This window comes from Typopeltis vanoorti, chromosome 3 (genome assembly GCF_054136105.1).
Source record: "Typopeltis vanoorti isolate ZY-2024b chromosome 3, IOZ_Tvanoo_1.0, whole genome shotgun sequence".
NCBI lineage: Eukaryota > Metazoa > Arthropoda > Arachnida > Uropygi > Thelyphonidae > Typopeltis > Typopeltis vanoorti.
The window spans coordinates 44,214,151-44,227,592 of record NC_143551.1 but is presented as its reverse complement, the minus strand read 5'-3'; the positions used below and the strand labels follow the sequence as shown (position 1 = coordinate 44,227,592).

The window sequence follows — 13,442 nt, the reverse complement described above, 5'->3', positions numbered from 1 at the left end:
TTTTCTATGTTCTTGCAAAAGTCCTCCCATGACTTTTGTTTAGCTGGTTTTACGCAGTGTTTAGCTTTCTTACATTTGTCTCTTTATTCTATAAGAGCACAAGCTTACTTATTTGCCAGAAAAATTTGATGTGCTTTCTTCCTTTCCTTTACTGCCTCTTTAACTTCCTGTGGACTTCCTTTAACTTCCATGGAATTCTTATTTTTCTATCCTTGCAGACAATCTCACCACATGCTCTCTGACTGAATCAATCAATGTTTTCTTCAGGTCTTGCCACTGAATCTCCAAGGTTTGGTTGCTGTTCTCAAACATTTTCTTTTTTTCTTCAATAATGTTTGTGTACTTTAGTCTACAGTTCTCATCTGAGAGCTGTGCAACTTTTATCGACTTTAAACTTTGTTACATGTTCTTTTCAATGTGAAATTCAATTTTATGATGTTCAAGACTAAATGGTGATCACTTCCAATTTCATATCCTCTGTACACTGTAGTGTCTGGATCCAGTGAGACTGATTATTGTTTATACATCACTGTAAACGATAACATAGTCAATGAGACTTTTCTTATTCCCTGCCTCCATATGAATTTGTATACATTTTTATGTTGAAACAATGTGTTAGTAATAACCAGTCCATGTCCTGAGCAGAAATCCAACAGGTATTGGCCATTATTATTAGCTTTGCTCTTTTCTCCAAATTTTCCCAAAATATTTTTGTATATCTGACAATCATTTCCTACTTTGCTATTTAGATCCCCAAAAATAACCAACTTTCTAATTTTCATTGTGTCAGTTGCTTTCTGTAAAGCCTCAAAACATTCCTCCACTCCATTCCTAGTAGAACCTTCTGTGGGATCATAGGCACAAATAAGTCTCATCGTCCAGTTCCCTATTCTCATATTTGCCCACATTACTACTTGAGAGTGACTACCATTCAAGAAGATTAGCTTCGTATTTTGTGTTGAATACTATGGCTACTCCTTCTTTTCCTTGATTGTCATTGCCTGAATATAACATTTTGTATTTATTGCTCAGAAAGATCTCACCAGTTTTTGTCTTTTTTGTTTCAGTCACACCATTATGTCGATCTGGTACTTATCTAATTCCTCAGCTAGCTCCATTTCTTTGCCATTCAGGCTTCTTATGTTGATAGTACCGATCTTTAACTCTGGTGATGTTGAGTTGGGGTTTGTTTCAAGATTTGTTCCAGTAGCTTACTTTTTTCTGTTCGCCCTGGTTCTCTGGCAAAAACAACAGGGGCTTTGTTTAATCGGACGATGCACCAGCCTTCATGAAATTCTGTCATGTTGTACCATCATTTTATATTTTGGTTTAAGCCAATAAGAATACAATTTGCTTAGATAATTCCCAAATTGCCAGCCCATCCTTGTTTGTTCAGTATCCAGATAGATACCTAACAGGGTATCTACCTGATTAGCACGAGAAGATGAGCAATGGACGTTAGGTCAGACACCATGGTCGGTTCTCCTTTTTCCTTTAAAGGCTATGTGATGGTCTCCTCTCAGTTATACAACTGAGTTATACAACCATCATTTTATATTTTGGTTTAAGCCAATAAGAACACAATTTGCTTAGATAATTCCCGAATTGCCAGCCCATCCTTGTTTGTTCAGTATCCAGGTAGATACCTAACAGGGTATCTACCTGATTAGCACGAGAAGATGAGCAATGGACGTTAGGTCAGACACCATGGTCGGTTCTCCTTTTTCCTTTAAAGGCTATGTGATGGTCTCCTCTCAGTTATACAACTTTGACCCTTAAGCACCCCCCCCCCAGTAATTTTATTTTATTCCCCATATTCAGGGCACTTCAGAAAAGATAGTCAGAACTCTAACATAATTAGAGTTCTAGCTATCTTAGGGGAAAAACCAACTTCTTCAGATGAGGTTTGAATGCAGTTGGATTCAAACCTCATCTGAAGAAGTTGGATTTTCCCCTAAGGATCCTCTCCCCTCCCCTTGCTGTTCCAGTTGTTTACAAAGTTTCTTGTTCTTGTCAGTCATTATATTATCATCATACTGGGTGATCTGTGGACATCTGCCTAGAAGAACATAAAAATATATCTGTCACCATAGCTATGATCAGTCTGGTCTAATGGTCATATCTTGAATACCTCGAACAGAATCAAATGGAAAAATAATACTGTTCTTTACCGCAACAAATATAAACTTGAAAACTTTTCATAGAATTCGCACCAGATTTTTAAAACCAACCATAATCTTAATTAATATGGTTGTGTTAACCAGGATTTGGGAAACTAATTTTTAGGCTGCATGCTCAAGAGCTAAGGCTAGCCATTAGCAACAATGGAGGGCAGTCCTCATATGACTTTATTCTTTTAGTCTTTTTTTTATTTTTATTTATTTTATTTTTTTGTTAACACTTATTGCTTTGAATGCTTGTGTTGAATTTTACAACTTTAAAATTGTATTAAAATTGTATCCCCAATGATGTCTCTGTGACTAAGATGAAATATGGGATCCATTAATTAATTGTTTCTCTGTACTGTTTTTATTATTATTATTATTCAGGCCTCCAAAAGACTCAGTATAGGATGTCCTTCCTAAGAAACACAGTCTATCATACTACTCATTAACTCATTGACCTTTCTTACTCTCACCACTCTCTCTGGCAATGCATTCCACGGTTCAGCCACCCTCAATGCAAAGAAACCACTCCTCACCCTCTTGCTCACAGCTTCCTTTCATAACTTCCAGGGATGACTCCTTGTCATCATTCCTTCCTGCTGTTCCACCGAGTGAAAGACCTCCCCAATGTCAACCCTGTAACTACCTCTCAACAGTTTAAACGTATCAATCATATCACTTCTCCTTCTTCTATTCACCAAACTCTGCAGTCCACATTCCATCAGCCATTCCTCATAAATTACATTGTACAGTCCTGAAACCATCTTTGTTATTTGCCTCTGTATCCTTTCCACAGTTAATTTATCCCCTTCAAACTTGAGAACAGTAGTCTAAGTGTGGTCTGATCAGGGTTTTATACAATGGAATGATAACTTTTTTATCTCTGCAGGTCAGCATCCTTCTTGGTATTGCAGCAATCCTCTGGGTTACCTTCACCACTTTTGCAATATGTTCCCTGAATTTCAGTTTTCTATCACTCATCACTCCCAGATCTCTAGTCTCTCCTACTTCCTCCAGTACAGCTCCTCCAATGAAGTATGCAGCCTTCCATCGATGTGTCCCAAACTTCAAGACTTTACATTTTGCTGCATTAAACCAATACCCCGATTCATTTGCCCATCTTCCTAGTTTATTTAAATCCTCTTCCAGGGCTGCCACATCTGCACTATTACTAATAACCCTTCCCACCTGCACATCATCTGCAAACAACTGAATATCTCCCTGCAATCCATTGACAATGTCATTGATATAAAGGTTAATCAATACAGGTCCCAGTTCTGTATTGTTCAATGCAGAACTGAGCCCTGTGGAACCCCACTTGTAACATTCTGCTTCCTTAATGTTGTCCCACCATACACAACTCTCCGATACTTGTCAGATAGTCAATCATGAACCCAGTTGACTAACCCGACATCTAAACCCATGTGCTGAAACTTAAATATCAGCTTATCATGTGGTACTCTGTTGAATGCCTTTGCAAAATCCAAAAAAATAGCAGTATACGCCTTTCCCTCATCAACTGCTCTTGTCACTTTATTATAAAAGGCAGTCATATTACTAAAGCAAGACCACCTCTTAACAAATCCATGTTGACTCTCACAGATAACAGTACCCTCATCTGCCCAATGCTGTATATGGTCCCTTACTAATTTCTCCAAGATCTTAACAACTACTGATGAAACCCAAAGTGGCCTATAATTAGACGCTTCCAGTCTGCTATCACCCTTATGCAATGGCACTATCTTACCTTCTTTCCATTCTTGGATACCTTTGCCCGTAGCCACACTTTCGTTGAAAAGTCAGGTCAACGGAGCTGTTAGTTCTGTAGCACATTCTCTCAATTTCACTATAGGTTTTGATTATGGGTTATGGGCATTCAGTCCCACAACTTTACTGATATCCAGTGTACTCAATATTTGGAACACCCTCTCCTCTTGCACCTCTAAACCTCGATCCTGCCCTTTCCCTTTAGGATTAAAACTGACTTCTCCAGGATGAAATACTCCAATAAAGTGTTTATTGACTATGTCCTATGTCCTCCAGTGGTGCGAGATACAGGTGGGCAGGACAGGATATTTAGTGGGGTGTTGCTACCAGCCAAGGAGCATAGAGGGGTGGGGAGCAGGTGATGTTTATGCATTTGAGCTTGGCAAGTGTAAGAAGAATGATTGATAGAAGATTTTAACTACAAGAGTATAAGCTTCAATTCCGTCATGTATAAGGAATTCATTTTGTCTCTCTACTTGGCTCTGATGCATCCTCATATGACTATTGTGCATAGTTCTGGTTGCCTGGTTTCCAAGGTTGTGCAGATACAGTGGAAGTGTGTAAAGCAGATTGGTAAGCATTGTCGTGACGGCTCCTTCTGTCGTGTTCTAAATCTATCTAGTTTCAAGTCACCTTTATGAATAATACAACTAATTACGAAATGATCACCGATCCAAAAGTAGGGAAATTTATATTTATACTGCGCCACCCTATTCTTAGATTAGTCTATATAAATAGTAGGATCAGTTCTAAATTAAGTTAACAGTCATCTCATTAGGCCGAATCATCTATTATCATTTTTACTTGGGGTTCCCGCAAGATTCGAATATTTATGAACGGTGCAATAATAAGGAATTCAGGCAAACACAATATTTAGATCAACAAAATAAAACATTTAATATATGATATGGTCAACAAATACAAGAACTCTATTTTAAAATGGAACTATACAATTAACTTAACACATCTTCTTAGGTCACTGATGCTAATTCAATGTTCTAACTTTCATATACTATTCACAGTCTCAAAAAACACAAATCTTCTTATCTCAAGTTAATATAACAATTTCACACTTTATTCAGTCTTCACAAATCTATCAGCTCAATGTTTATATTCACAGCAGGCAATAAACTACGTAAGCTATATTGCAAGCAAATATATTCCCGGACCTTGAGCATCGGAGGTATATTACAGTTAATGCTAGAATAGAGAAACTTATACAACTACTCTTACCAGACAAATTCTTCAATACATCAAATTATTGAGAGAGCACTTATGAATTAACTTAATTAACATTAGCGGAACACACATAACAAATATTCTCCATAGTTTAAACTGTATTACTGTAAGTCGCACTTCACTATTCCAAACAACAGTAATTAGGTACTAATATCTTTTCCTGTTCACTTTTCTCCAAGTAACCAATATAACTTTTTCCTAGGGCAACATAGAATTTAATCGTAATCCAGATTAACTAGAACTAATCAGTATTTTCGCATTGACTGTCCAGTTTCCTTTTATCTGATTACGGTATCAACCTTTCTTCATAACAACAGCAGTTTTCGCTTATAACATTAAACTTTATGTTTCACTACTTATAGGTTCACTTCCGAACACTATACTCATAAATCTCTGCCCTGAGGATTATATAATCTTGGTTCCGCAAAACTCTCTCCTCCTTCTTAATAATAATTCTTCTCTTCCTCTCTATCTTATCTATGACCTCCCCTCTTCTTTTCCTTTTTCCCTATATCTCTCTATCTATATGACCTTCACTCCCACCTTACGTTCGAACGCCACGTTCTACTCCACTCGTGGTTGTTTACGCGTGCGTTTCCATGACAATAGACTAAGCGTAAACATTTCGCCAATGTAATGTATGCTATATTACTGCTACATGAGTGATTACATAACATTAAATATTTCACAAATAAGAACAATATAATATTTAAGCTATTTCTTCAACTTTTTGATTACGTATACATTTAAATATAAAATAACACTTTACGTTACACCATATATATTTAGTTATACAAGATTCTATACATTTTATTATTTTATAAGTTAATAATAGGTCAGGTTTTGAGTAAATATTTAATTAGTAATTCTTAATCAAGGAATAATAAACAATTTTATATAAACCATGATTAATATTTAATAAGCAATGTTAAATGTGAATGAAAAATAATAAATTACATAACATAGCTTCATTCACAATTTAACAAGGTTGTGCAGATACAGTGGAAGTGTGTAAAGCAGATTGGTAAGCATGATATTGAAACTGTGTAATGCAGAGTTAGAGAATAGATTGAGTATTTGTGGAGTTCAAACAGTGGTAAACAGGGAAAATAAGGGTATGTATGATATCGATGTACAGACTTCTGATGGAATCATACAGGATACCAATAGATGAAATTTTTCATTTTATGGAGGATGGGGAGAGAATGAAATGCAGTTAGGAAAAGGGGGGGAGCTAGATTTTTCTTTCATACCACAGTAAATGATTGGAATGGCTTGGCTTTCCTTGCCTTTGAAGGTAGTGAATGTGGATTGTGTGAATGTATTCAAGAGAAGGCATGACAACTGGTGGTGTGAGTGATATGTCTTCCCTTGATGAGTTCCTGAGCATCTCTAGTGGTAGTAGTAATAATAATAATAATGAAAATAACTTTCTTTCATGTGGAATATTTGAAAGAAAGTTATTTTCATTATTATTGTTATTGGATTATTATTATATATAATTTATTATTTATCATTATTATTACTATTTAACTTCATAATATGAATTTTAGGAATTGTAGTCGATGTTGCAAATAAAGGCATCAGCGGAATAGTGGTGAAGTCCATAAAACCAGATAGTGCTGTTGAAAAAGATGGGACTGTTCAAGTGGGGGATTACTTGCTCTCTGTAAATAATGAAAATATGAGGAACATTACTAGATCTCAAGCTAGAGCAATTCTAAGGAGAACCGAACTTTTAAGTACAGATATTTTGTAAGTTTTATTTGACACGTACTATTAATTGTTATGATTTTTATGATGATTATTTTCTGAATTGCATAAAGATTTAATACAGATTTAGTTAATTCATTTCTCTCTGTTTTCATTTCCTTTATTGTCAGCTGAATTATGTTTTTGAGGTCATCACCAAAAAAAAATCCTGAACAATGTAAAGTAACTGAAATGCTTATCTAAAATTACATATTTACAACTCTATGCATGCTTGTAAAATATACTTTTCTGTTATAATTGATGGTTGTATATATAACTGTTTATTATCGTGAGTATAACTATGGTGGCATATAGTTAGTAAATGTACGCACACTTCTGATAAATATTTATGTGATGCAGTTTTCAGGTACAAACCAGAACACCTATAGCAGATCTAGGAAAAATGTGAAACATGCTGGAATACTATCTTGAATTATTCAGTATGTCTATAGAAAGGGCGACAATATTTGCATTTCCTTAATTTAGCTCTACTGAGCTTTCTCTATATCTTTTTTTGTCACTCCCCCTTTAACTGTAATGAACTCATGGGAATCAGTGGTCTAGTCTTTATAAAGAAACATTTGCTATTGCTATTGCAGATCTCCTTTAAAATAGCATTTTTGTGGAACTTTATCATGATGCTGTTTTGTAGCTGAGAGAGAGAGAGGGGGGGGGGAGATTTGCTAATGGATGAAAGTCTATAATAAATTTAGTTTAATCCTTTATCCAAGTGTGAGCAAACAAAGTTTGCACCTGAAAGTATCTTCAGGACTGGGGTAAGGTGGTACAACACTTTCAGGCACAAACTTTGTGTGCTCACACTTGGATAAAGGATTAAACTAAATTTATGATAGTCTAACCAAGTGAAAAATAAACTTTCAACATCGGATGAATGTCCGTCTCTCAAAACTAAATAAAGAAATAGTAAACCAGTTTTTTTCATTATATATTCCTCCAAATATCAGAATCATCTTCCAGTTCATTTCAGGTTTCAAGAGGGGGATATCATCTCTACTTTGCAATTAATAGAGTTTAGGTGTGAAGAAAGTTGTAGAATTGGTGGTAATATAGAGGAAGTGACAGGGGAAGGTATTGAAGAGTCACATCGTAGGAGTGATGTTCTTAGGACTTGTAGAAGCAGTAATGATTTATTATGTTTATTCACTAATGCTAGAAGTATTCAAAATAAGGGTAACGAAATTGTTGCTTTGCTCGAGTCTGTTCGCCCCAAAATTGTTGGTATAAGTGAGACGTAGTTAGATGACGATGACATTCTGACAAGAATAGAGATGAACGGATATGATATTTTTCGTGAAGATAGACAGGGAAGAAAGGGAGGAGGAGTACTGTTAATGGTAGCAGATGAGTTGTGCCCATCTAAGGTGGAATTGTAAGGTGCAAATAGTGGTCACGGTTTTGAGGCCGTATGGTGTGAGGTAGAAGTTAACAGGATGAAATATTTAGTTGGGTGTTGCTATAGACCTGGTAATATGGAGGGAAATGAGAAGGAAATGTATAGGCAAATTGGCCTAGCTAGCAAGAAACGAGTTATCATCATGGGCGACTTTAATTATGGTAATATAGACTGGAAGCAAGAGACTGCATCTGGGGGTAAAGAAAATGAATTTTTGGAGTTTTTGAAAGATTACCTTAGGCAGCATGTAACAGAGGGTACACGAGGATCAAGAGTATTGGATTTGATCATCTCATCAGATGATGTTATTATAAATGAGGTGTCAAATCTTCCACCAGTTGGTGAGAGTGACCACGAGGTGATCACGTGCAGGGCGACCAGTCATTCGAGGACGTCAGTTAGAAAGGGATATATGTGGAATTATAAGGCTGGTAATTACGAAAAGCTCAGGAAACAGCTTGCGATAATAAATTGGAAAGAGGAACTGGATGGAAAGGATATCAATGCTGCTTGGGCCATACTCAAGAACTGTTTGGTGGAGGCAATATCAGAGTGTATTCCAAGGGTCAAGAGGGTAAACAGAGTGGGTGTAAAATGGATGAATCAAGAGATAAGGTATGCAATAAGGAAGAAGAAGGTATTATGGAAGAAACACAAAATGAGTATATATAACAACCAGTTGCATGAGAAGTACAAAGAGCAGGCGAGGAAGGTGACTAGCTTGATAAGGGTAGCAAAAATGCAGTATGAGCAGCAGTTAGCTAAAGCGGCCAAAAAAAAATCCTAAGGAGTTTTTTAGATATGTCGCCGGTAGAAGAAAGAACGATTATGGTAGAATGGGATTGATTGGTGAAAACGGAGGAATGATAACCGCTGCGGAGGATATAGTTGAGATATTTAGTGAGCAATTTCTAAAGGTATTTCATTCTTGTGAATGTGACATCATGCAGAACTTGAAAGCAGTGGGAGAGGAGAAGGAGGAGGAACTGTTAGTAAGTGAACAGGAGGTATATGAGGAATTGAATAGACTTGATGTAAATAAGGCTGTGGGACTTTTATTATTATTATTATTATTATTGTTCCGGGAAACTCCAAGGAGTTGACAGACTCATCGAGGGAGGCCCTAACATCATGTCAAGAACAACTATTCAACATTCACACAGTATCTATCATACCTTGCCTTGAACTCATTCACGGTCGTAGCACCCACAACAGACTCTGGAAGCTTATTCCACTCATTTACCACTCTCCAAGTAAAGAACCTAGCTCTAACACCCTTGTCAACCACGCTCTTGCCCAGCTTCCATGCATGGCCCCTAGTCCTCCCACCACCAGTCCTATTTTCAAAAATATCTTCTGGATCAATCTTATAAAAACCCTTCAGTAATTTGAATGTCTCAATCATATCACCCCTCCTTCGCCTATCGTCCAATTTCTGCAACCCACAAATCTTCACCCTATTCTCATAAGGTTCATTCCACAGATCTGCTATCATCTTGGTCACTCGTCTCTGGACCCTCTCCATTTCCTCCCCATCACGAAGAAACCCTGGTGCCCATAAGTGGGCACAGAAGTCCAGATGGGGTCTTATCAAGGCTCGATACAGAGGAACAACAACTTGTTCGTCTCTGCATGTTAAAGTATTTTTCAGAAGCCAAGTGATTTGGTGAGCTGTTTTAGTTACTTTTGCAATGTGCCCCCTAAACTTCAACTCCCTATCCACCAACACTCCCAAATCCCTGGCCTTATCAATCTCCTGGAGTATGGTTCCACCAATGCGATATACTGCTGCTATTCTTTTCACCCCAAAGTGCATAACCTTACACTTTGCCACATTAAATTGACATCCATTTTTCATAGCCCAGTCCTCCAAACTCTCCAAATCATCCTGTAAAATTTTGACATCCTGTGCACTCACAATTGCTCTACCCAACTTTGCATCATCAGCAAACAAGTGAACACTTCCTCTCAGATCCTTTCCAATATCATTGATGAACAAATTGAAAAGCAGTGGTCCAAGAACAGAGCCCTGTGGCACTCCACTAGTCACAAGACGTCTTTTAGACTCCACTCCTGAATAAACCACTCTTTGATATCTCTCCTTCAACCACCCTCCTATCCATCTCACCAACCCTATATCTATCCCCATCTGCTCCAGTTTACTGATTAGGGTTCCATGTGGTATCCTATCAAAGGCCTTGGCAAGGTCCAGTAGTATCACTGTAAACCCATTACCCCTATCCAGTTCAGCCGTCACTGTGTTATAAAACGTGAGCAAGTTACTGAGGCATGATCTACCCTTCACAAAACCATGTTGTCCCCCATACAATATCCCATTTTCATCTATCCAATCCTGTATTTTTTTCTTGACTAATTTCTCTAAGACCTTGACATTGATTCCTGATATGCTAATCGGTCGGTAATTTTCAACAGCAGTCTTGGAACCACCTTTATGCAGTGGAACTATTTTCCCCTCTTTCCACCCGCTCGGGACTAACCCAGACCCGAGACTCAAATTAAACAAAATGGTCAAGGGTACTGACAATTCTTTAGCTGCTTCTCGTACAACACGAGCTGGTATACCATCCAATCCCACAGATGTATTGACATTGAGGTTATGCAATAGACTACTCACCTCCACTTCATTAACCACAATTCCCGTATAATCTACTGGTTTATTCGTTTCTGCACTGTCACCACCTGGATGATATACTCTTGCAAAGTGCTCACTCAGTAACTCAACTATTTCAACTGATTCAGTTACCTCCCTACCATCGGCATTCTTTAAAATCAATCTGCCATGTACATTTTACCTTTTACTTGCTACATATCTAAAAAGCTGTTTAGGATTCTCTTTAGCCTGCATGGCCAATGTTCTTTCGTAATCCTTTTTTGCTTTTCTTACCACACTCGTCACCCTTCTGGCCTGCACTTTATACCGTTCATGTGCCTGCCGGTCACCCTTCTCCTTAAATTCCCTCCATAGTTGTTTCTTTTTTTGCAGCTCAAGCTTAATGGTGTTATTCATCCATTTAACCACTACTTGATTTATTATTCGGACTCTAGGTATACAGTCAGCCATTGCTTCATGCAAGCACTTCTTAACTACCTCCCATGCACTATCAACTTCTAGTCCTTGCAGTTGTACATGCCATGGCACTGAACCAATCAAACTCCTAAGCTTGTCATACTTTCCAGCCCGATAATTCCACATGTACCCTGTCTTAAACCCTGACTTGATGCTATTTCACCACGTGTCTTGAGGGAATGTGCCAGAGAGTTAACAACAGCTTTTGTATATCTTTTCAACATGAGTCTCTCACTGGGTCAAGTTCCAAAAGAGTGGAAAGAGGGTAAAATTGTTCCAATTCATTAGGCAGGTGATAAGAGTAAGGCTTTGAATTATAGACCAGTCTGTGTGTCTGGAGTTGTGGTCAAGGTATTAGAGAAGTTAGTTAGGAATAAAGTTCAGAATTGTTTTGACAACAGAAAAATACTCTTTGGTGGCCAGCATGGATTTACTAAAGGAAAATTGTGCTTTAGCTACCTGCTTACTTTTTATAATAAAGTGACAAATGCGTTGGATAAGGGTATTGCATATACAGTGGTATATTTAGATTTTGCAAAGGCATTTGATAAATTGCCATATGACAAGCTGGTAATTAAATTGGAACGGATAGGGCTGAACAGTAGATTGGTTCACTGGATTGGAGATTGGTTGTCTGATAGGTATCAGTGAGTTGTCTATGGAGGAGCGATATCCCAGAAGAGGAAAGTTACTAGTGGTGTACCTCAAGGGTCTGTTTTGGGTCCATTGCTGTTTAATTTGTATGTAAATGATATCTGGAGAGGTCTGAATGGTGATGTACAGTTGTTTGCAGATGATGCAAAGTTGGGCAGAGCTATCAGGAGTAGTGTGGATGCTGTCGCTTTGCAAGAGGACTTGAATACACTGTCTGAATGGGTAAATAAGTGGGGATGTCAATTCAATGTTTCAAAGTGTATGGTTTTGAAATTTGGGAAGCAGAGATGGGATGTAAAGTACACAGTCGGTGCAAATATCATGGAAGAGGTAGAGGAAATGAGAGATCTGGGAGTGATTGTAGACAAGGACCTAAAATTTCGGGGGCATGTTACTAAAATAGTGAAGACAACACAGCGAATAATGGGAATGATGCAGAGGACATTGACTTGTAGAAGTAAGGATGTTATGGTTCCTTTGTATAAGGCTTTGATCAGGCCACATGTGGATTACTGTGCACAGATCTGGTCACCTGGTTTTCAAAAAGATGAAATTGCGTTGGAAAAAGTTCAGAGGCGATCGACTAAGGTGGTTTCTGGTCTCTGGAATGTAGAGTATGAAGACAGATTGACAAAATGCAATTTGCAGAAATTGGTGGATAAAAGGAGGAGGAGGGGGGATATGATTGAGACATATAAGCTGTTAAGTGGTTAAATACCAGATTAACGTCGGGGAGGTTTTGCACAGAATGGGTGAGGGTAGCAGGAGAACAAGAGGTCATTCCTGGAAGCTGTATAAGGAGGGTGTGAGCAAGGGAGTGAGGAGCAGGTTTTTTGCATGGAGAGTGGTGAGTGATTGGAATGCTTTGCCTGAGAGTGTGGTGTGTGCAGAGACAGTGAATATATTTAAGGCACAGTATGACAATCTGTGTGTATTACAGTGGACCTCTCACTATGAGTCTTTGACTCCATGGAGGTTTTTATAATAATAATAAATTCCAATGTTATATGGAAGGTCTTTTCATTGTTAATGATATTCATTGCCTTGAATCTAATTATACTAAAATATTCCACAACACTTAGGGAAAAAATATATATATTAAAATTAAATATTATTATTTCCTTGTGGTGCCTGAATTAACTAAACTATAGTCTTTATTTCTCTGTTGAGGTATGGATACCCAAAGTTTGTAAACCTGATAACCTTCTCTTTATCATAGTAGATGCTAAAGATATTTCCCTTACTGGCCATGCTTTATTGTATATAAAAAATTCTACTCACCACTCCAGCTGAATATTGCTGTGGAAGTGGTAGCCAAATGGAATTTCTTATTACATTATGTTTCATATAATTACTACTGGCT

The 13,442-nt window shown here is 37.6% G+C and overlaps 1 protein-coding gene across 1 annotated transcript in view; it reads left to right on the top strand.

The window, feature by feature from the left end:
- LOC150108087 (multiple PDZ domain protein-like) overlaps positions 1 to 13,442 on the top strand; it is an 859,697-nt gene that overhangs the window by 446,099 nt on the left and 400,156 nt on the right. The window contains exon 15 of the mRNA XM_090415962.1: positions 6,725 to 6,926. Within this exon, the coding sequence (XP_090272088.1) occupies positions 6,725 to 6,926 (202 nt within the window). The remainder of the gene's footprint in view (positions 1 to 6,724; positions 6,927 to 13,442) is intronic.